Source organism: Urocampus carinirostris, chromosome 2 (genome assembly GCF_059441175.1).
Source record: "Urocampus carinirostris isolate Australia breed hairy pipefish chromosome 2, RoL_Ucar_1.0, whole genome shotgun sequence".
NCBI classification, from domain to species: Eukaryota; Metazoa; Chordata; class Actinopteri; order Syngnathiformes; family Syngnathidae; genus Urocampus; species Urocampus carinirostris.
This window is the reverse complement of record NC_142350.1, coordinates 39562067-39587907: the sequence shown is the minus strand read 5'-3', so window position 1 is coordinate 39587907 and position 25841 is coordinate 39562067. Positions and strand designations below refer to the sequence as shown.

The following is a 25841-nucleotide window of genomic DNA, read 5'->3' as shown; positions in this document are numbered from 1 at the left end:
AGGAAGACCGAAAAATTATTCAACAACATTAAGGTATGGACTGGTGCCAACTTAGCCATGACCCAAACACAGGCCAGAAACCATGAGCAGTGGAGAAACTTGCCCAGAGTTGTGTCTTCAGTGGTGCACCAACAACCCAGGTGGCTATGGACCCATGAACCATGATTGTGTTTATATTCTACGTTGTCATTATATTGATTATATATATATATATATATATATATATATATATATATATATATATATATATATATATATATATATATATATATATATATATGCTTATATTATTTTAGTTTGCGCAACAATTATATATGAATAGATATGATAGTTCATTTCTTTCTGTAATTTAACTCCACATGTCCTATGTGTCTCACTTAAAATGCTTAGTTAGAGCTGACAAAAAGGGAAACAAAATTCCATACCGATTTTTGGTAAAAAAGATTATGGAGGCGCATTATCCACAAGTGCACGTTACACATGAATACGGTAATTTTTCATTAATGGTTAAAATTTTTAATTTTCGCATTTATTTACTCCTTTCTGTATAACTACTCATTAACATGAGCCAGATTTGCCTGAATTAAACCATGTCAGGCAAGTGTAATAAAAATAGCACAACTTTGGAGTCATTTGGGAAATACTTGATTAACAAAGCACTGGAAACCACAACAATGTCTTCTACCCTTTGCATCTTAAGACATGTCCACCAAATAAACATTCAGCTCTCTAATACAACAAAAAGAAGAGGAATAATAAAAAGGGAGGGATCTTGAGAACATCTGTCAGTACTCCCCAGCACTCATGACCTCCAATACAATAGCCAGGTATTGACTGTTCATACAAGATGGAGGACCAATTCTAAACAGGATTAAAATATTTTGTCCAAAATGCTTGGACAGTTTGTTTTCTAAATACAAGATAACTCAAGATGAACCCCAAGAGATGGATGAGGTGGTTGGCACATCAATGAGAGTCTGAAGGCGTTACAACGCAGAGCAGAAGAACTTGACGGTCATAGGTCATCAGAGAATGGAATGAGTAAGAAAGAGATCATTATGACAGAGAACGATCCCTCTGTCCAGTTATCAGGTAAAAGGCTATCTAGAACAGCTGAGGCTATCTTAAAAACTGGAAAATCTCCCGCATTGCCAACCAGCAAGTCTGCTTGCTGATTCCGTGAATTGTTGAGCAGCTCCACCAACAGATACAGGGGAGTGGGTTCATTTTCTCAGTGGGATTAACCTCTGGACCACCTTTAAAGGCTTCATCTAGGTGCCTCCAGGAAACTAATAAGAAATAATGAGGTCATCAGATCTCACTGATGGTCTGGTGTTCTCAGGACTTAAACATATTATCGTTATTATCTTCGAGCCTGGTTCTGCCTGGGAGTTAAAGGCTAAGAAGATGTTGGCACTCCGAGAGGAAATCCAAAATTTGCCAAAGTAAAATACAACTAACTGCAATGTACTATGTTTGGTGTGACATGCCATATGAATTCAAATGAGTTTAAAGTTGAGACGTGATTCATCAAGAGTCCCCTGTCACCACTATTGGCAGTAAAACTTTTCAAAGGTTCCTCCAACCCAACTAATGTTGTCGGTAATGAGTACTGTAACGAGTTATTGAGTATGAGGACTCGCATTTTCTCCCTACTGATTTTCTGATATTCTTCTTACAATATATACATGCATCTGAGCCATATTTAAAACTACAAAATACTGAAATGCGTGGTCCATTTAGAGGCGCATATTTGGTTGTGTGTCACCAGTGGCAAATGGTAGGCATTGGATGGCTTATACAGGAAAAAGAAAATCAATTGGGCAACGTGAGTAGAGAAATTACGGTAAAAGCGAGCTGCTTTCTGGTGTTTCATTTTTTAATATTTTTGCAGTACACCAGGCCTGGAGAAAAAAAAACAAACATCTTGGATCATACCCAGAAATGCAAACGGAAATCTTTAAGTGGTTTGAAGCCCAGGGACAACATGTAAATAGCTATATTGATATGGCGAAGTGTTTGTTTGCAAGCTCTGAAGATTGCACAAGCCAAAATAATATAAAGACTTCACGGCGTCCATAGGCTGATGTACATAATAGCAAGAGGAAAAACTCAGTACCTCAGCATGAGGAAATCTAGAAACCTTGAGAAGGGGGCCGCACATGGGGTAATCGCTCTTCCAGGATGACCAGGCTGCCGTGAATGTTACAAGCGCATCAACAGACAATACGCAAACATCATCAACATAAAATATAGTTGATAAAAGAAAAGCCAGTTGACAGCTTTATAAAATCAACATAATTCATAGGCTATTGGATATATCCGTGTTTTAATCCTAGATTTAAACACTTCCACTGAGGGTGTAGATCGAATCTCAGAGGGCAGAGCATTCCATAGCACTGGGGCCTGAATGGAAAATGCTCTTGAACCTGCGTATTTCATTTTTGCTCTTTGTATCACTTATAGATTGGCATTTTTCGGGCGAAAGGTCTGAATATGACATAGGGGTAAACTAAATCTGAAATATGAGAGGGCAAGTTCATGCATCATTGTGTATAAACAAATAAATAAATAAACAGTTGTTAAAAGGACACTCAAATCCACAAGTGAGCTTCACTCAAATTTGGTTCGTCTGCAGGCACACAGCGGCTGATATTTATTTGAATATTTGCCATTTAAGGAAGGCCTTTCACAAATCTGAGCAGTATCTGTATATGCTAACACTACTCATCTCAGTCTCTATTGTTGCAGACCAAGACTGTCAATTTGGGTAGAGATGCGACGATGTGAAAAAAGAAAACAATCCCCATTTTTCCATTATTTGCTTCCACGCAGAGAATAGCTCTGATGGACACTCTTGGTTTGGGTTTTGGCTGCCATGGACGCTTCGGCTTGCTCACTACCACTCAGCCGTGACACGTGTAGCTATGGATGGCAAAGGTTCATGGCAAAGTACAGAGCTGCTGTCTACCGCCCAAGACTTTCCATGATGCTTTTTTCCACACGGGTGCACCGCCGCATGTTAACGTCAATGTCAATCTAGGTAAAGCAAAGGTTGTGTTTTGTCAATCATAAGGTCCTGAAGAAGGCACTACAGCATAAACTTCAGTGTCTCTGCTCTTTCCTCAAACACATTTGTGTCCGTTCCACATTTCTGAATCCCTCAGAAAAATGCAAGCATTCCAAACAAAAAGATATACCCAACCTGCTAGAATACATCTACTATTATTGTCTGTAAAGAAAACATCCTTAATAAAATATCACGAAGCACATGCACTCCTTGTGGCATCAAGAGTCATTTAGTTAAACCATGTATTGGGCCTCTTGGAATGCAAACCAAACTGGTTTGGATTCAGATTTTTCAAGTAAGTGTTTTACAAACCGCCATGTGCTTTTCATCTAGTATCTTGGAAAGCTCAATAAAAACACATACTCAGTGAAATGTAGGCAGATGGCAGAATGCAGTCATGGAAACCAAGGAAGCAAGTAGATGGCAGAAATTCAAGATAGAATGCATAGTGTTTGCAATAACTTATTCAAGCGATCACAGGCAAGATAATTGTATCAACAAATATGTCAGCATCCTCAATGGGTCATGAAGTGAAATTTAATAAGGAAAAGGGGTAACTTGTGTGTGCACTGCTATCATTTTTCCTGACCTTAAGGTGCACCTAAAAAGGCCAAATTGCCCAGAAATTTGAACAAGTGCCTTAAAAGCAGGTGCACTGCGAAATACTGGAAATGCATACATTATTTATAAGAGTGTGTTGATACAGAATGTTTTATGGTAAACTATCATATTTTGTGCAATGATTGATAAATCGGAAAACCTTGCTGACCATAATCACAACACATCTTATGCCAAGTGAATCAAACCCCGGAGTATTGCCAACCACTAGACCATGATTCAGATGTCAAAAACATATTTTATCTCATCATTACACAATTTTTATACAAGGTACCAGAAACAAATGTTAAAGAACAGAGATGAATATAAGGATATAAATGAATGCATGAATGAATGAAAACTATATTTTGAACATTAAAATAGAAACAGAACAAAAAACATAACTCAACAACAAAATAATGTTACATATTATGTTCGAAAAGGGGTAGTAAGAAGCAGATGCTTATATTCCTTACCCCTTCATCTTCCCTTATTAAATACACCAATGATAATAAAATCAATAGTAGTTATATCAATAATAACAGTTATGATATAACAATAGCAACAATAACAACAAAGTTAACCATAGTTTTAGACACACTATTCCCAATATCTCGTATCAATCATAACCCATTTTCTCGATCTCTGTATTCCGCCAGTAATGTTTTTTTGTATTTATATTTGAACAAGTGAATAGTTGGACATTGTTTGATCTCGTCTTGTAATCAAACACAGACACACACGTACTTTTCCTGGTAGTTCTCACATTTGGGATTATGAATTTACTACAGCCACTTAAGATATAATTTCCCTTTTTCCGAATGAATTATTTATGGATGTTTTCTGGCACTATGTTTTTGTTGACCTTAAACAGCAGTTGTGCTAAATCATCCAAATTTAATAATTTGGACTGCAGGAATAAAATATGAGTATGATCTCGATATCCTGGCCTGTGTATGGTTCTAATTGCACGCTTTTGGAGGGTAAAAAGGGGCTGTAGTGAACTTTTGTAATTATTGCCCCAGACTTCTGCACAATATGTTAAGTATGGCTGAACTAGAGGACAATATACTGAATACAATGCATTATAGTGTAAAATGAATTTGGCTTTATTAATTATTGAAATGCTTTTAGATTCTTTAGTTTGTATGTGTCTGATGTGTGTTTTCCAGCTTGATTTATTGTCTATTATGACCCCTAAAAATTTAATTTCTGATACAGTGTCTATTGCAGCACCATCCATTTGTACTTCTAAATTTTGATTTGCCTTGTCATTACCAAATAATGTTACTTTGATTTGATTTAGATTTAAAGATAATTTATTTATATCCAATAAACCCAAGGTCCGATTCATCATCAGATACATCAGTAGTTAAGTTATTTTCCCCGTTGTGCTTTTTTTGTGTGTATTTAGATCGTTCAGGACGACTTTCTGTTCTCTCCATTGTTAAACATTCGATTTTGGCAAGTTAAGTAAAAATATCGTCATAATGAGATAAAATTGAATGCCTTTTTTTGTGTCGTCAGTATCACTAGTAGTCTGGTGGTGTTGGGTGTTGGGTGTTTTTGCCACTGCGTCCTAGGTTCAATTGCCGTTGTATAAAATGTTTTGCGATCAAGGTCAATGACAATTTTTTTCCATCATTGCACTATATATATATATATATATATATATATATATATATATATATATATATATATATATATATATAAAGTATATAGTTAGTTTTTGGAGGGTGCGCCTTACAGATTGGAAAATATGTATATGAAACTTGTAAAGCTGTTATTGGCGAACACTTGTTGGCTTTTTAGACCAACACACTAGACATTATGTTATTACATTGTCATTCAGTCTTATGACACCCAAAATATGCAGAGGGACTGGCTGACCGGCCAAAATATAGTTTTTGTATATTAGCAATGACAGAAGTGTGATTAAAGCAACGATGATGGAAAGATAGACTGACTTTGACAGATTCCCACTGAGGTGATGACAAATGATTGACTTGAAGTATTTACCGACACGCAAAACTCTGCTACTTCATCCAGTACAGCATCAATAGGCATAATTGAATGCACATGACCCGTAAATATTAGAATCATCTCAACTGGCCAAGTATGCCAAAACACAAATGTATCCCTGTTGAGTATTGCAGTAACAAGCACGAGACCACAAAGACGCAACGAATACGCAATGAGTGAGATTGGTGTACAGTTTTGATTTTGCTGAGTAATGATTGCTGTGCAAATGATGAAAGTGTGCTGTAGAATACTGATCAGGGACAGTTAAACAAATATGTTGATAGCCAAAGCTACATAGAGTAAAAATTTCACCCAAAAAATGTAAAGTACCACAATGGAATGGAATGGAATGGAATGGAATGGAACAGCCAACTGTTATAGGGATTGATGGCAAAAGGAAATAAGTTATTTGAAGGTCTCGTGGTTTTGTGTGCCCAGAGCAATAAGCCGCAAATAATCTGTGCACATCAATGGAGTTTACTGCAATGTTCATTTTTATTCATGAAAAAAACATAATTACTAGAATTTGTTTTTGTTTTTGTTCATTATATGAAAGTAGCTTCAGGAATTTTAATCAATAATGGTTGGTGAAAACATTGAAGACTCTTTCAACGATTCCAACATGTTCAAAGTATTGTTTCTAAAGGTTTAAGCATCCTCCATTTGGGCTTCATTTCAAACCGGCGGCCCGCGTGACAATAGTTTGAGGCCTCCACCCTAATATGAAAGTTTCATGTTAGTGTGGCCCGTGCAAGTTTGACATGGATGCTACCTCTGTGCTAAAAAGGGCTCAAAATTGGGAACAAATTCACTCGCAAATACAGCCAAATATTACAGTGCAGGTAGGAGAAACATAACTTAGCTCCGTCTGCAGTTTGTTTTAAACGTGGTATTTGAAAGTCGGTGTACTTGACAGGCAGAATAGCAACAGGAACTCAGAGATTGGGTCAATTGTCTGGACAAAGTACCACTATGTGATGGAAATCACCACAGAAAAGACAAAAGTAATGACCAACAACCCACAAAGTATAACCACAAACCCCACCATTAGCTACAAAGATCTTGAACATGTCACCAAATTTAAACAGCTTGGAGTCGTCATATCAGGAAAGGGGGTCAGAAACAAAAATCACAGTCAAGATAACTCAGACCAAAGCTGCATTTGCCAGACTTTAACCCATCTGGAGGGGCAAGAACAGCATTAAAATCAAAGATCAGACTCATGCAAGTGCTAGTTACTTCAATCTTCCACTACACTTGCGAGACATGGACCCTCACAGCAAATCTGGAAATGAAAATCCAGGCCATGGAGGTGGGATGTTGCAGGGAACCTCTGGGCATCAGCTACATAGCCTATGTCACATTGGTGGCACATTGGTGTCACGTAGCAGAGCGGGGAACAGGAAATAAGGACCCATTCGCGTAGACGTACTCACAATTTATTGGGGGGAGAGGAGGAGGGCGCACAAACGTTCCGGAATCGATGGTCGAAGGAGTGGATTAGAAATCAACTCCAAAGAAAAGAATGACCAAAAAAAAACGGATCAGACCAAAAACAAAACAGGATCAAATACGGGCAGATTCACAGAACTAGGCATTTAACAGGGTTTAACCCGAAGTCTCACAGAAGTCTCACAGAGTTTAACCAGGTTTAACAAACGTTCCAGCAAAGTACAGTTAGAAGGAACTGGTTTAAGTACTCTAAGAAGCAATCAGTCAGATACGTCTCAGCCAGTGTTCATGGGCGAGGCCAACTGGTCGCCGAGGCAATCGCGCCAGAATCCGGCGCCACCCGGCTGGAACCAACTGGGCACCATGGCAACCGCGCCAGACATGACAATTGGACCTTACGAAGCATTGCTGTCAACTGTGTGCAGAAGAAAACTGCAATGTTATGGTCACATTTCAAGATCCCCACAACTGTCCAAAATATTACCAGGACACAGTCCAACATAGAAGGGGGAGAGGAAAACAGAAAAATAAATCAAGGAATGGATTGGTGCCAACAGAAGAGCAAAGGAAGCACATGAAACCTAAAGTTTAGGAGAAATTACAATGTACCAATAATAGACTGAAATACGACAAATAGTTAGCGATGAATACATCAAACAAAACAAAAAAACGTTATAATTAAAGTAAAAATAATGTGTATCTGTACGTTGTATTGTAAACACTGATTGGACTTTCTGATTATTTTTTATTATAGTTGACATGTTGATATTTTGGGATTTGCATTTAAGCTACATTGCTGCATTTTTTTGGTTAGACTTTCTTGACCCTTGTTCTGAAACAGTTTGATAGGGTTGCATTATAGTTCAATAAAAAAAACAAACATTCATATTACCTAAAATCATTGTTCTGTGTTTATCATAATTATAATATACTGTTGTGCAGGGGTCGGGACCCTATGGCTCGCGAGCCATATATGGCTCTTTCTATGAGTATCTGTGGCTCAGAGACAAATTTGATTGCATGCAAAATTTCTCCATCTTGTTTAAAACTTGAGTTGTCTATCCTATTTAGATACACGCAAAGCCAAACCAAAGCTAAATAACGTGATATTACTTTGCAGTATATATAGGGCACGTTTTTCACTACAATTTACAGTCAAGGTGTCACACAAAAAAAGGGGGAAAAAAACTCGTTTTGGCTGTACAACGCTAAAGAATCCTTTTTATAAAAGTTCACTATATAATCTGTGTTCGGTGTTCAGATACCTTATGATGAATCCACAGAACTGTAAATACGCCAACACACCGGAAGAGAACTTAGTCATTTGATTGGGTGAGTGGGAGGGATGGGTGGAGCTATGCAAAAAGTGCAAGCACTCCCTCCCATCTCTCGCCCTACGCCGTCTGCGCCAAAAGTGAGCTCATCAGGCTCCCTACTTGCAGAATGTTGTGACGTTTTTACACAATAACTGCTTGCATCTGGTTTTGAAACCAATATGTATGAAAAAAAGGGTCAAAAGGAGTTTAACCGATCTTGAGTAATTGCAAGAAAGAGACAAGTTTAAAGTGGTATGTTTGTTGATTTTGGGACAGGGGCTCTGGCATTATTCTCTTTTCATAATTTTTATCAAATCATCAAAAATAAATGTGCTGAAGACTAAGCTTTTGTCTGGGGCGCGGGTTTAGCAATTTAGTAAATTTGTCTCATAATATATGGCGTGGCTCTTTCCCAAAATAAAATTAATATTTTTTGCTTTTATGGCTCTTTGAGTCAAAAAGGTTCCCGACCCCTGCTGTTGTGGGTATTGTTCAATATTCAGTGATCATAACATTTCCATGCAGAAAGTATCGGTGTGGAATGGATTTCAGCCGATACTACCCCGAGATTACTTTGTATAGGATTGGTACCAAAATTTCCAGTATGGTCTACCCATGTTTTGTCACACTAGTTAAAATAACTCCTGTTTCCTCCCACATTCCAAAAACATGCATGTCAGGTTAATTGGCCTGTCGAAATTGTCCCCAGGTGTGAATGAGCGAGCAAATTGTCTGTCCCCTGTGTACATGTCAAATCAGAGCTTTGGCTCATCTCTGAAAAGTGGCAGGACACTTTACAACAACATCAACAGTGACCATATGATAAATGTTCTGTATCTGAGTCATATGAAGAGGCTTCTCCTGCTACTGGTAACCACGAAAACCAGTACTATCTGTTTTATGTGGAGGAGCAAACCCCAACTCAAAATAACAGCCTTAGGGAGGGATGGGGCCCGCTAGGGTGCACTTGCCTTAGACAGACCACACCAAGTGGTGCCCCAACCACCTACGTTATTAGGGGATCCATTAACCACGAAATATAGACACTGAGGTGGTGTGGGGAAGGAAATAGCGGTAAACAGCAGAGTAGGCATGCAGCATAAGAAGAAAAGACTTTTCTGTACTTACTCGAACACATGTTGATTTCGGGGCTGCGCATGCCATAGTAACCAGCTGGACAGTCATGAAGACATTCCCCATATTGCCTCATTCTTTCTCTTCGCAGGAACAGGAACAGTTTGGGCTGGCAGTTTACACAGCCGTTGTCTCTGGAGCACACTGAACAGCCTTTACAGATAGGATACGCTCCATAGCTAGCTGCGGGACATAGAGCAGAGACAATCAATAAAGGAGGGGACATAGACAAACATCAACCTGAGAACTTTATGGTGAACTCATAGTAACTTGCCTTTATTAAAAGAGTAGGTGTTGTCAAACCTTTCACACCCAAAAAAACTTGATAAACTACTTGTGGAGAAAACTGTTCAGACCAGAGGTGGGTACTAACAAATTACATTTAATCCATTAATTTTCCTTGAGTACGTTTTGGACATTTTGTACTTCTGGGAGTATGTTTAAATCACTTTACTTTTACTTGAGTAGATTTGTGAAGAAGAAACGGTATGCTTACATAGTTTGCTATAGTATGCTTCATTTTACTTGTCATGTGTGTATGGGATCTGCCAAGGACTCCAAAGATAAAATGAGAGTAATGACTGCACAGAAACCAAACTTAAACTGTATTATTGGGATTTTATTTACTCTACCTTTTCAAAAAGTTGCTATTTTCTCTTTATAAATGCATGCTGTAGTTTTTTCACTTTTATTGTTGGCCAGATAAGGGGGGAGATTTTGCACCTTAATTGATGTTTTTTCCAATCCTCAAAAAAAAAAAAAGTAAAAAATAATGATTTTATTAATTGCATTTTTTTAATTTCATCAAAACAATTAAACATTCCTTAATTCTTAAATATTGAAAATAAGTTAAACTTGAGGCTTTTATACAACAGGATAGTTATATCATTCTCCACAGGATGTGCTGCATCCAACTAAGTCAGTTTGATAGTAGGCTGATATAAATGTTTACAGCAGGTGTTGCATTCATTTAAGGTTTAAAAAAAGGCTTTTTATTTATTTGCTTCTCCTGACAAACTAGTTGGCTTTTTTGTCCCATGAGGCTCTCTCAACATTTTGGGTTTTTAAATCTGGCACTTGTGCTTAATTAATTTGTGATTTATACTATTTTTATTTTATTGTTTTTTTTTTAAGTGCTTGATTCTTTTAATTTATTTTCAAAATTAAATGTAATTTATTGTTGATTGGACGGACTTTGATTATATGATGATATGATTGAATGGTTGTTTTTTTGCCAAGTACTTTTTCACTTTAACTCAAGTCATTATTTGGATGATTAATCTCAATTTTACTTTATATTATATATTTATATTATTTTAAGGTAACAGTACTTTTACTTGAGTACATTTTTTGGCTACTCTACCCACCTCTGGTTAAGAATAAGCTTTGTTTCGCAGGGTAACAGGATCAGATGCACAATTCTGCCCAACGGCTTCTGCTAGTCAGAAAGCAACGAATGTTGGCAGGCAAAATACGGACAACTCCACCGAAAATAAACCCTTACCCTAACGGGATGAAATGTTTATTATTATAGGTGTATATGTGTATATTTTTTATCTGATCTGGTTTCTTAAACTGTAGCAACCATAGCAAAAGATAGCGAACACAGAAAAATACATCTTAGATTGTACATATGGTCAAAAAAGTTGGTGGTTTTAAGAAATACTCTCTATCATGATCAGGAAAACATACTTAAAGGAACACGATATTTTATTTGACCACAAAATGTTGTTCTATTGTATAGTGCAACTAAAAAACAAGTCTACAAAGCACAGTAGAGAATACAGACTACAGAGGCTCAAAGTGACCAAACTACTATATTTTCTCTTCTCGTTTTTTTTCTTTTTTTTTGCTTAGCCTTTTACAATGTTTTTAGTTTTTGGGGGTACCTCTAGCAGCAAGATGAAGGGCAATCATGTCAGCTCCCTACAAGTGAGCCTCATGTTATGTAAAATAAACCCATATTCCTCCACAAGTAATTTAAAAAACACACGTTTATATGATAGTTGATGTATTTTTGCTTCTTACTCAAAAAATTATGTTTTTAATGAATTTCGTCTTTTTTTGTTTCCCACTTTTAGGCGCTAAATAATACACAAGGTTCTTTTAAAAACAAAACATGAATACCCAAAAAATATCTACAAAGTGTATATTAGTAAAACAAATAAAAATAAAAACACTTCACACTCCGCGGTTGTTTTTGTTGGTAATTTCAGACCTCAGCGTTATCCGGAAAGATTTCAACAAATTATTTCCTTCTAAAGCACACAAGCCTTAGACTCGAAATCAGAACCCCTCTAACTAATACATACTGGAAAACAGAACAAACCACACTGATTAAAAAAAAATCATACAACTTGATTCTTAAAAAATGCTGCATATAAACAAAAAAATTCACCATTCAATCATTTATACTTTTTCAAAAAATGTTCTACTGTAATGACTTAACCCAAAGTAACCCAAATAGTGTGGGAAGTATTGGAGATTTTTCTTCAATAGCAGAAGATTATATATTAAAATGTGCAAGAACAGAAGTCTACAAGACTTCAACAAAACTGCCTTCAAAAATTCCATCTCTCAGTTGATTAGTTATGAATGTGATAACTGTGGTCAGTGCTGGCATCTACGAATAGTCAGTTAATAAACTCACGGAAAGACCAAATATAAAACCACAATGACTTATCTGGGCTCAAGTTGCTTGTGGAAGACAAAGAGTCCAAAATAAAGACAGCCATTTTCCACCATATGTGACTTTCTGCGTAATGTCCTTAGCATTGCATTCACCAGAAAAAGTCCTTAGGCAAATTCAGTCACTTTAAATATGGGAAATGTCAGTTGATCCTCTCCAAGTCTTAAAAATCCCAAGCAGTGGCCACGTTACAAAGCTGGTCCAACTCAGTGCCCTACCACAATGCTTCATAAAACACAAGGCAAAGAGATTGATGGAATCTTAAAAGACGGAGCAGAGTATGCCATGGATTATGATATTAGATCTGTTGGGTAGGTTCACCCAAATGGAAGTATTGCTTTACAACCATTGTGAGCTCTAGCCAATTTATGCTATAATAGTCTTAATGTTTATAAAACATTTTTGGTGTGTTAGAAGAGAACCGATATTTTCCTTCAACTAAAGTTAAGGGAAGAGGAAGGCCTCAGAAAATAGTTTAATTCAAAATTGATCTCTAAAGTTGGCAAAGTGATTTAGAATTATATTGATAATCAGTCTGACATAATTCAACAGTAGATGTTTCACTCCTGCAACGCACCTGATTCGAAAGTTCTCAAATATTTTCTGGCATCTCTAGATCAGGGATGCAACCTCTTCTGTACCACTGACCACTTCAATATTACCTTCACGGCCTGGCCCACCAATAACAACAATAAAAACCATAATAATAATAACCTTAAATATGTGGTGGTGTCGCTAGATTACTAGGGATCTGAATGACATGAGAAAAGGCATCAGATTTTTCTCCTTTTTAATTGTTGTGATTTTCTTGTTGGTTAGTGTTCCCTGTCAGAAATAATTCCTCTAAAGCCCCGTGCATACTTGGCACTGTTAGCATTGGTATGTTGCTAGTGGCACTGTAGGATGAAAAACGCCTAGGGCGCATCTTACACCGTTTTCAGCTCTATTCCGAGCTACCTAGGTCAGGTGTTTTTGGATCATGTGACCAATTAAAATGGCGACTTTCACGGATTCGGATAGCGATTATGAAGACCACCATATATTCATTTTAATATAGATATTAAAGACAAATGAGGGCTGTGTTGCGTAAAATAAAGTGTAAGCCATATACAGTATTTCTAGACAACGATGTCAGGGCTATCTATCTATCTATCTACCCAGGTCATATCCCTCGAGAGGGGTGACCTACAGCAAGACAAACGCATACAAAAACAAAGAAAATTAAAAAAGGAAAAAGTAGCAAAAAACACACACACATTTTTTTGGGGACCATGCCCAACCCAAATGCCCAAACACCCAAACAAGTTAAGCACTTCGGCACCCGTGTTGGTCATGCCTTCGTCTCTCCAGATGAAACGGGAAACAAGAAAGCAGACATGTCACTCGGGTCAGGGTGATACAACACTCTCTTCTGTTCAAAAGCAGGACCCGACTGGTTTCACTGGTTTACATCTGCTGCATCATACAGGTTCCCATCAGCCCATCCCTTTGGACACATCTAAACATCCCACTATCCTTTAAAAAACCTCTCCACTCATTCCTATCACAGACAACGGCGTCAGGGCACTTTCATAATTCCTATAACAAAGCACACTGTGCAAAATAGGAACAGATTGCAAAAAAAAGCAAGAAGTTGTCTATCTATTGTTATTCGATCTGCAACCTCAGTGGAAATGTTTAAATCTAAGCTTAAAACTCACTTCTACTCCATAGCATACGAATAACCTACTCCTCTTGTCGGTTGAAAATAGTTTGTGTAATATAGTGTAACAATCTGTGAAGCCCTTTGAGACTCTTTGTGATTTAGGGCTATACAAATAAAAATGACTTGACTTGACTTGACTTGACTTATTCTTGGTGGTTTACGCATAACGGGAAAATTGCATGCACTTGTCATCATTCCTTGAAGATTAAAGGGAACTTTTGCTACTTCGCAATGACTGAATATACCAAAAGAAAACTGTAGCGGTTTTAAAGTTAACCTGCTGTTAAATTTGGCTGTAAACATTCAGGATGTCACTTGTTTCTTGGGTAAAAAAATGGAAATATTATGAGTACAATGGAAATATTGAGTGGTGCAACCAAGAACTTTGCTCTGCGACCAACTAAATACAGCCACAAAATGTGAGTTAATGTAACAAAAGACACTTTTTAACCTGCAAATATCATGTTAAAGTTGTGGTAAAAAGTGCAGCCTTTTCAATACAGTAGGCAAATCAGTAATATCTGAAAATATAAATTAGTGTGCAGCAGGGCAGATGGATGGTTAGCGTGCAGCCCCACGGAGCGAAGGTCGAGAGTAGATTTTCAGCTACCGTTGCTTCCCCGTGTGGAGTTTGCCTGTTCTCCCTGTGCCTGCGTGGGTATCCTCGGGGCACTCCGGTTTCCTCCCATATTCCAAAAACATGCATGTCTGAATAATTGGCCGGGACAAATTGTCCCAAGGTGTGTGTGGGCCCTGTGACTTGCTGGCAACCAGTTCAGGGTGTCCCCTTCCCACTGCCCAAAAGATGGCTGGGATGGGCTAAAGCACCCACCACGACCCTACTGAGGATAAGGGGAGCAGACAATGGATGGATGGATGGATGGATGGATGGATGGATGGATGGATGGATGGATGGATGGATGGATGGATGGATGGATGGATGAATTAGTGTTGCAGCATGATGATTTGATTTGATCTCGGATTTTGGACATGTGTAATAAATGTTAATAAATGGTTGCCACACTCAGGACTGGTGTTCATTTCAGTAATGTAATTACATTCAATAAATTTAATGTTAGTTTACGCGTAGCCGTGTGCATGCTCATAGTTTAGTTAGAAAATGGCCATACTTCTTAAGCCTCGAAAAAAAATTTCATTGTCTTTTACGCTCATCCTCATTTGATATAATTTCACCACGCAGGTGTATTTTATTCTTTAGACCTGTCAGTATTTTCAGAGGATATGTATTACCCTGCCGCGGTGCCCATTGACAGTTTTCCATCCGGCATATGCATGGATAACGGTCAATTTACAAGACTACATGCTGAAAAATGCATTGTGAGAAAAGGAAAGACATTGGCAGAAGCAGCAAGCTGTGAGGCTGGAAAGCTGATTTTCTGGCTCCATTCAAGCATGCTTAGCTATGTATGTGTGCTATCAATACAACTGTTAAATAATACAAGCAAATCTTGAGGCTGCAGAAAATTGATTAATCGAATTGCCTCATATGCTTGATACTGTTCAGCAGACCTTATGTCTCACATTGGAGCAATTACCTGGGCGGACAAGATAAAATAATGGCTGTATAGCGTGGAACAAACTATTGCTGATCTTGAGAGATTAGCTTTTACTTTTGAGTGGAAAGGTTTTGAGCTTCAGGCCGCAGGTATGTCAGAAAGCAGGCCATATTTCACAGTGTTTGAACTGAAGCTGCACAATCCATTTGTACATCACTAGCTAATACCCAAACCCACCAACAGCTTTAAGTAATTTTAATGTGCAAACCACTTGTTAATGGGATGTTTGAGATGGGAATGCCATTTGTATTACACTTAAATGTATAAAACATAGAAAAGGCCTAGAGCTGTTTTCAGCTGAAGTAAGTCAAAAATGAGAAACTTTCTTGTGAATAATTGAAAACAAAACTATGTCATAGTGTAAAAGAAATCAAGTACTTTTTTGTTCTGCTGGCAGGTTAATAAATGAATACAAAGTGTTTAATCAAGTATTGTGTAATGTAATTATTATTTCTTATCTTTAATATACACAGTGTTGTTTTGTCACGATCCTGCATTCAGGATTCTCTCTCTCTCTCTCTCTCTATCTCTCTCTCTCTTTTATCCCTCTTAACCCTACCTTATTTAGAAACTCACTTCTGGGTTAAATTCCCACCTCATAGCTGTGGTCACTTGTCTTGATTTACCGACAGGTTATCCTCCCATCAGTACTCGTCCTTCGCTTCATTATAATTCGGTCTACTTGGTTACTTACTAATTTGTTGTCTTCCTTGCCTCAACCCAAGTACCCCTTGTCTCAGCTCTTTGTTCTTCCAGTGCACAGATTCCCTGCCTATCGTTCTATAGTAATCTGTGTTTCTGCACTGTACTCCCGAACAACTTCAAGTGGGCCCTTGACATGTTTATTTTCCCCCAATTTCTGTATCCCCACACTGAAAAACATCAATTATGGAAGTGAGATAAAATATGTCATGTGAGGGAATTTAGAAATAATGTAAGTATTGAAAAAATAATACTTAAAATCAGAAACTTTATCTGCCCAAAAAACATTTTCAATTATTTCCTGCATATTGACACATCCATTTCCCCACCCTGACTACATCACAAGCCTATAGATCTGTAGTTGTTTTGGGTTTATTATCCAAGCTTTTTTTTTGTTTGTTTTTCTCTGTCAGTGTAATGTATAACGCAAGAGGATATTGTGAGATGATGTACTTGAGGTTTACCATATTAAATAGGTTGAAAACTACACGGAACACAAACACGCCATTCAAAGAGCCACTCCCTGCATTCGATAAAGTGGATCGTTTTTTGTTTCAGCCGCAGAATACATATGATGGCAAGAAAAACATGTCCACATTTCCCACTTCTAAGATTCCACTTGGGCTCTAATACTTTGTATTTATCAAAGACAGAGTCCATGCAAACCATCATTGAAGAACCCTGCAAAGCGAATAACTTGCCTTATAGACCATCGGTTCTTGGGAACCACATCAAAACCTTTCCAACTGTTCTCTGCCTCAACCATCACCAATCTATTGTGACAGCTACATTATGAATGAATATGGTGTTCTGTACTGAAATTATATTATGAGACCAATATGTAAGAAAAGAACAGCTCATCTTCCTCACTTTTTCCATTCAAAATAATTGAAACAGTGAAGTCAATTCGTTCAGGTGTGCTGTAGACCAGTGGTCTGGTTGTTTTGAAAGAATATATTAACTGAATTTATTTGTGTAAAATAATTCCTTCAACAAATGATACAATCAAAGTTTGAGTGCACGTTCCACCTTAACTAACATTGAAGTTATTTGCTTAGCTTTGGATTCAGCGAGAATCAAATTGCTCCGTAACTGAAAACGCTGATATTTTTTTGCTCAGAAATGGATGTAGTGATAATCAAAGCCAAATCTGCGGCGGTGATGGTACCCAGTCCTAGCAACAAGTTCAATAGGATTGTGTGTAACAACAATGTTGAACATCGTTATTTTGGCTGAACTCTTTCCCATAATGCTCCACTAATTGCAGTGCAGCATTCGACTTTTTGTAATTTGCAAATGTAAATCCGTTTCATTTATTGACGTGGACACCAGTACTTAATTGTGACATTTAAATCAAAATGTCACAAAATTGTTAAAGGCTGGGCAAATAAATCATCAAAAAATTCTTTTTTTTTTATAGCTATAAAAGCTAATGCTGTATGTCAAGCATGTCCCGTTGTATTTCTTTTATTCCATTTAAGGTTGAGAGTGTCCACTTAACAAAGGCAGTCGACACGTGGATACTGCATTTTTCTTCACCCTTTCATTGTGATACCAGTGACGTTAGCCCTTTAGCAGGAATTGACTCACCAATTTACCAATCTGATTGGCTATACCGACAGTTTTATAATCACTGTTGTTATGCCTCGGGGCTTGCAAAGCTAATTGTGAGGTCTACGGGTAGATTTCTTACCCTGCCAACAAGTAATGGCTGAAATATAATTGTTTAAATTCTTGTATATGAAAGCACACATGTGGGAGCAGCTCGACCATGGAAATGGGTGAAAGGAAGCTTACAGACAGTTTGGAATTATTTAAAAAGTATCCACGGACCAATGATTAATATTGATGGCCCACCACTGACTCCAACCAATTTGAGCTCCTTTGTTCCCTGCTTCAAACAGCTGTCTGATGCCAGGTCTTATTCTAAAAGGTGTCCTAGAATTTTACTTCACTGGTGGCGCCATCCTTTCCCAAATTAAATTTGTAGTTGTCAGTATAAATTTGATCCGTCAGTTGGGCACCCTCTATTAAAAAACACCAAGTGTTTTTTCTTGTGAAACTATTAAGAAAGGTTTTAAAAGACAGTCACACTTTTTGTGTTTTATTTCCTACAAAGTGTTGATAACTCAAAGTCACTGGAATTTATGGCATTCTTGGAAATCAAAATGCTTAGATACGTTTTTCACTTTGGAGGAAAATCAGAGACAACATAATTCGACAGAAACCACAACACATGTGTTTATAATTTCAGCCTGCAGGATTAAACTAAGAAAACATTTGGTGTCAGAAATATTAGCCAGGCCAACGGAATCCTGTCCTTCATTGGGTGATGCTTGAGAAAAAGCAGCCAGTCAGTTCTGAAACGGGGCACAAAATGTGGAGCAGGTTACATATTAAAGAGCGTTAAAACAGAAGCCTAAAGTAACTCGTTTGAATACGATTACAAAAGATTTGGGTTGAACGACAAAACGTGCTGGAAGTGTTTTAGGCAGATTTAAGAAATACTCATGTTAAAAAGCTCACTCTCGATTTAAAACAGGGGTCTCAAACTCAAATTACCTGGGGGCTGATAGATACAAAGTCAGTGTGGGGCTGGGCAGTGTCAGTTTTTTTCACAATTAAAGTTTTGGAAAACCATTTAATCGTTCTCAAATATATTTATTTTTAACACAAAATAAGACGGAAAAATATACATATTAAAAATGAATCAGGAAATCAATCATCCATCATTCTGTCCATCCATTTTCTGCGTATCCTCAGTAGGGTCGTGAGGGCACTGGAGCCAATCTCAGCCATCATCAGGCATTGGCCAGGGTACAACGTGAACTGGTTGCTAGCCAGTTGCAGAGGAAACCGATTAATCAGGAATAAATAAAATTATAATAATACACAAGATATAAAACCACATGTTGTTGCTGACTAGATTTTTTCCCAAATTTAGTTTAATTGTCTGTATTAAGAGTCCCTTAACTTTTAACTTACTAAACATGAATGGAACACTGAAACTGAACTGATCTGAATATGTCTTCTCTAGCTTATTCCTTGTTGCAAGTAAAATGACCAAAAGACAACCCACAAAATGACCACAAAAAGACCAAAAATGGTCAAAAAACGAACCTTAAAATAAAAAGCCACCAAAATTGACAAAAAACGACCCCAAAAAAACGCCTGGAAAAAAAAAACACATGACGAAAAAGAAAACTAACTGAAAAAGAACTTGAAATATGGAAAAGGACCTGTAAGGTATTGAAAAGGTACAAAAGCTAGCAAAAAGTGTGATAAAGTACTCAAACAGAACTGAATAGTATGGAAAGTACTGAAAAGTATGAACAAATAATGAAAAGTATGAAAAAACGCTGAAAATAAGGATAAAAGTACCAATTACTTAAAAGTATGAAAACTTTCGAAAAAAGACTGAAAAATGACAACAAGAAAAAAGCAACGGAAAAGCTTTTTAAAAGGACAAAAATGACCTAAAAATGAACACTTAAAACAAAGATCGACCGAAAAACAACCAAAAATAAATACTGAACGGCAAAAAATAAGGCGAAAAAGATCCCAAAATGATTCAAAAAAACGACAAAACGCATGACCACAAACTATCATCCGGTGGACCCCTGATTTAAGGGAAATTAGAAGCAGAAGGAAATACATGCTCGACGAAGGAAAATCTTATTGTTAACATTTGAACAATTTAACTATCTTTAAATGCAATTTTCCAAATATGTCTCTTTTTTTTTATTCATCTTTTGTTTCACAGACGTTTCTTGTCAAGAGGCACATGCCATTAGTTGGCGAGCACATTTTAACTTCTTAATTGTGAGCTCCACAACTCATTTTGTGTGTGTCTACGATGCAAGTGTATGAGCGCTTTATGGCATAGATGAATCGAAGCTGAGTAAGAGTTATCTGCTGACCTATCATGGCAAAGCGTCTCTTTCTGGGTAGAAGCAAACATGTGTTTTTTCCTCTTGCCAACTCGAACTATCTCTTGCCCACACATCTTTATTCAATCATTCTTATAGAACAAATAACAGATGATACAGTGAATTGCCTGAGTGAAAATCCACTAGACCTATAAATCAGGTCAATACAATAAAGCACATTTTCGTCAATTAAGATGATGCATTCCCAATGAAAGTTATTACTGCATGAAATTTTATATTATGACTGAAAGTGGAAGTGTGTCCAAGACATCTTAAGTCGCGTCCAGAGCTCATGAAAGTTACATTTGGAAATTATTAGCCGAGTTTTGCAGTAGGTGGTTCCAAAATGTAGCCAAATTGTAAGGAAATTAAATTTAATGTGGAACTTTGTTCATCCATCACAGGACAGATTAATGAGAATGTATAAACATCTTAAGTGGGCTGTATAAAATTGCATTTTCAGCCATATTTGGCAACAGGTGGGAACGTGCCGCAGATAACTATATTGAATACAAGCTTTTAACTAATTTTTGATGGTCGTCAATGTAACAATGTAAATAGTGTAAGGAAAGAGAAGACAATTGTATTTAAGAGTTGCAAACATTTAGCTCCAAAGATTTCAGAAAAGCCCAGCAACCACAAAAAAAGTGGCTTTGTTTGATTTAAAGTGTATTTTGGTACAGCATGTTGGGGGGTTTATGGAGAAACAACTATACTAGTTCATCACATTAAGTTAGGTGTGATGGTGTTTCACTGAGTCTTATTTGTTTGAGGACTGGAAAGTTGTGTAATGCTGCTATCTCTTAGAAAAGGAGAGGGATTGCAGGCGCTAGATCATGACACAGTCACATCTAGACTATCTATACCTATCTATCTATCTGTATATCTATTTAGGCATTGTTAATATGAGCACAATCCACATGTTTAACCACGATATTTATTTTCTTGGTCATGCTCAAAAGGGTGCTTTAAAACGTAGAGAAAAAAAAGGCATAAACCTTTAAGCAAACCCAAGATTCACCATTAGTTATGTTCTAAAGGTACTTCATAGGATCGAGGTCAAGATTCCTACATTATTCAATACATCTCACCCACAGAAACGGGCCTTTTCCAAAAATTGTTCCGTCAAAGTTAAGAACATGTAATTACCTAAAACGTCCTGAAAGAATTAGGAACAAAAGGCAGTAAATCAACCAAGGAATAAACAAAATTCCGGAATTTCCCTCTAGTATGACTAATACAGGCTCACACTAATATATTAAGTGTTATTTATTGAAAGCTGAAGAATAAAACAGTTTTTAACATTAGTCCTGTTTAGTTAAAAAAAAACGCTCCCTTGGATACTACATTTAGTTTGGCATGAGCAAGTTTAACAAATGTTTAAAATTAGCATAGAAAATGAAATAAAATCAGTAAGGCTCAAATGTACTTTTACAACCCTTTGCAAACATGTTTGAACATATTGATTCTCTACAAGGATGTAATCCTTGAAAACCATGAAGAAATCTAAATCTCTTCAGGAAACACAGCAAAGAAAACCCAGGTGAAATCAGTTTGCTTTTCCAAACAGCTAATCTAGCAGATAACACAATATCATTACATGCCAAATAAATGGGATCCAAGAGGAAGTGGGGGTAGTTTGGAGCTCAAGCTTTGAAAGAAATGTTTCCTTTCATGCAGGAAACCAATTCCGGCGTGAAGGAGAATAAATCAGTGGGAGGAGAGGCTGTGATTAGACCACATGTTGGTAATTCACAACACATAAAACTCGCACCTAATTTTCACACCTGTAGCTCCACATGCTCTAAGTCAGAGGTCCCAAACTCAAGGTCCAAGGGCCATTTGCGGCACCTAATGATAATTTATATCTCACGCCTGTAAATGAACGTTTAACGTCAGTATGGTCTACGATAGTTTAATAAGGATGCTAGCTCCATGCCATTTGGGTTAGAAGGGCTCAGAATTGGTAACAATTTACTCGCAGACACAGCCACATTTACAGTACGTGTGGGATTACAGCAAAAAAAAAAAAAAAACTTAGCTCGCAAAACATGAGTTCTGTTTGAAGTGAGTTTTAAACGCGTTATTTGAAAGTCAGTGTACTTGGATGGCCGGTCTCACCCATTTAATGAGATGGATAAAAAAGACAGAAAGAGAGAGAAATAGAGAGCGAGAGAGAGAGAGAGAGAGAGAGAGAAAGAGAGTGAGATAGCCAGAGAAAGAATGAGAAAGAGAAAAAGAGAGAGAAAGAGAAAGAGAGAGATGAAGAGATATAGATGGAGAATACAGTCAGATGGACGGATATACAGACAAACAGATGGACAGGCAGACCAAAAAACAGGCAGACAGACAGACAGAACAAGAGAGACGAAAACAGACAAAAAGAGAGAGAAAGACAAAGAGAGATACAGAAAAAGAGAGAGACAAAGAGATAGAGCAAGACAGAGAGAATAAAAAGAGACAGGGAGATATGGACAGAGAAAGATAGAGGTAGAGACGGACACAGATATAGAAAGAGACAAAGAAAGAAAGAGAGAGAGAGAGAGAGAGAAAGAGACCGAGAGATAGACAAAGATACAGGTAGAGAAAAAGAGAGGACAGAAGAAGAGAAAGACAAAGATATAGAGACTGAGAGATAAAGAAAGAGACAAAGAGAGACAGACAGACAGATAGACGGACAGTAATAGTTATCTTAAGCCTTATTCTGTGTAGAAAAAAAAATGTATTTGAAAACAATGGAATGTTGGGTGCGATGCGGGCCTCTTTGCCTGGAACCTAAATTACGCGCCCCTCTGAATACAATGAGTATGAGACTCAAGTCAGCAACATCCTTTCTCATCATTCATTCATTCATTTATACACAAGAATCAGCAAACTGTTAGACATGCTCCGAATATTTGCACTCCATGTAGCCTTTCTGTCTATCTTCCTTAAAGAGCAGATCGCACTGTCTGTACCGTTTTTCATCACGCTGATAAATCGTACTCTCACATCTGAAAACCAAAAGGTGTTGGATATACATCTTTAATACAGGCCAGAAAGTCAAAGATTCACAAGAGAGATTTTTTTTTAACCAGGCGATCCCTTAAATCAGATTATGAATCATAAAAAGAAGACGGATCTTAAAAGTGTTTTATTGTTCCTGTGTGCCAGCACAAGTAGCCAAGTCCCTTGAATAACACATCGTTTCATGGACCAATATTATCTAAAAGAAAAATATCTGAAACATTTCCGTCCATGATTAACTGAGCAATCAGCAACAGACTAGGGCAGCAACTGGCAACTGTTTAAAAAGTCGACGAGTGAAACAGTTAGTCAAATAACTATATATATTTTTTTTTTAATTTAGCATGTATTTATTCACAAATTCGTTCGTCAGGCACTGTCAGGCTTAGTGCTCAAACTCTTTTTTATGGAAAAATACGCATAATGCACGCATAAAATATTTAAAGTACGTGCACAAAAAAATACAATGCATGTCATAAGAATATTGGCTGGAACATCACTTGAATCTTATCGAAGCGAGTCGGACTCCATTTTGTTCAACTGTACGACTCGCTTTCTAAATGTTCGTGCGTCACTGAGCTACTGCCATGATACGCAAGGTCTTCTTTGCAAACTTTCCAAGTAGTCTTTTTAATTCCACGTATTCAGGTTGAAATGCTCTCGAATTTTAGAGGTTTTTGCATGTGTACTTGATGATGACGCTTTAATTTCCGCATGAGCGATTATATTCACATAGAGATGCCTCACTCTGTTGGAAAAAATGTTTGGCGACAATAGACAAAAACAGAATTGATTTATGATTGATTTTCTAGTATTTCTGTAATCGATTTTTGTCGACAACGTCAAGTGATCGATGCAAAGCATAGAAAAAGAAGCGCAATCGGTAACAGATGTAAGCAAGTCCCACCGTGATGGCTTCTACAAATGTCTACCTCATTAACCTTTTAACAAGACACAAGCTAACACCCTGCCTCTCCCACCAAGGCCAGCGGGGAGATCTGACTTGATCACCAAGGGTCAAAAGTGGAGCGCACCACAGGGGACAGAAGGGGAAAGGATTGCTCTCAGTTTCATTGCCTGGTACAAAAAGAAACTAAACATCAAAGTGGGAGTTGTTTTAATCAAACGCTGTGGTGATCCTAATAGCTACAAAAGATCAGTAATTACAACGAGTCTTTTTTGTTTTTTTTCTGTTTGAGCTATACATTTGACATTTAGCCTAGTTGGTCATCAGTTGGTCTGTCAAAACAAATGTTTTTGTGGTGTTTTACACTGAGTTTTAGTGAAATCATTTAGATCAGTGATTCTCAAAAGGGGGTTCCCAGACACGGGGCCATTGACAAATCTCAGGACGCAAAGAGAGAAAAAACTACTTCAGAGATGGCTTTGAAGTAGTGTGTTTGGAACAAAATCAGTGTGATTTGCTTGGAAAATGCAGTTGTGTGTCAGGCAATGCAATTGTCACGTTGGAAACGGGGATCTAAGCCTGCGGATGATGCGTTTGTATCCAATCAGCGTGTAGAATGTTCAACTGCAGCCCGCAGCGTCATGTTTCAAAGTTTCTAAACAAACTTGGGTTGTGGAAACACTTTTGGCAACAGAGTTGGAGGATTTGTGTCAAGAACACAACACAAAGACCACATTACACCCATATACTTTTCACAGGTTTGGTTCGTTTGATGAGTTTGTATTTTCAATTGATTGGCACAGAGATCGACATTATATTTTTGCGGTAGGCGTTATGATAGCGACCAGCATGTGTTGCTATTAGCAAGTCCACCTCATAGTTTGTAGGTCCCAGGTCCAGTTCCAGCTACTGGCTTATCTGTGTATTTTCCATTTTTTTTTTTTTTTTAATGAATATATTTACTTATTTCTAGTAGACAAAGGAGCTAAATCTTTTTTCAAGTTCTGCAAAAATATCCAGCCTTCTTTTTTAAATTGTATTTTTTTAATCAAAGTGCTAACCCAGGGGTTGGTAACATACAGCTCGCAAGCCATATATAGGTCTTTTCATGAGTACCTATGGCTCGGAGATAAAATAGAACAAGAGCAATTTTTATGATATTGTTTCTTGCTGAGCAGATTGTCAAACATGTGAAGCCAAGATAATACTTAACCTTTAATGGTTTGGTCCAGTGTATATAGGATGCATTTTTAATTACAGTTCGCAGTCATAGTGTTACACCAGCAGACTCCATTTTGGCTGTAAATCCCTAACTAATCCTTTATATGGAAGCTCATTTAAACAATTTAGGTTTACTGTTGAAACGCTTTACGTTGAAAACTCACAGAACATACTTTAACCCAAAACCAATGTTTCACCCTGAAGCTCTAGCAAAGCACCTAGAGCAATTAGATTGGGTGAGCGGTATGAACAGGTGAAGCTATACACAAGACAGGACACATGCACGCTTTCTTCTTTGCCCAGCGCCGTCTGCATCGCAGGTAAATACGTTGGTATCCTGTTTGCAGTATTCTGTGTCATTTTTTTGCAAAATAGTTTTGCTTGATAGTCAAAATTAGCCTTGACACTTTTAAGTTACTGAGGGAGACAAATTGTAAGATATTTATTTGTATTGATAGGGGACACAGATGTCCTAGATTTGATCAAATCATTTAACATCACACAGTGAAAAAAA

The 25841-nt window shown here is 37.4% G+C and overlaps 1 protein-coding gene across 1 annotated transcript in view; it reads right to left on the bottom strand.

Annotated features, from left to right (window-relative positions):
- Window positions 1-25841, bottom strand: part of rspo2 (R-spondin 2) — a 104380-nt gene that overhangs the window by 42231 nt on the left and 36308 nt on the right. Inside the window, exon 3 of the mRNA XM_088327946.1 lies at window positions 9586-9774. Coding sequence (XP_088184072.1) covers window positions 9586-9774 — 189 coding nt within the window. The remainder of the gene's footprint in view (window positions 1-9585; window positions 9775-25841) is intronic.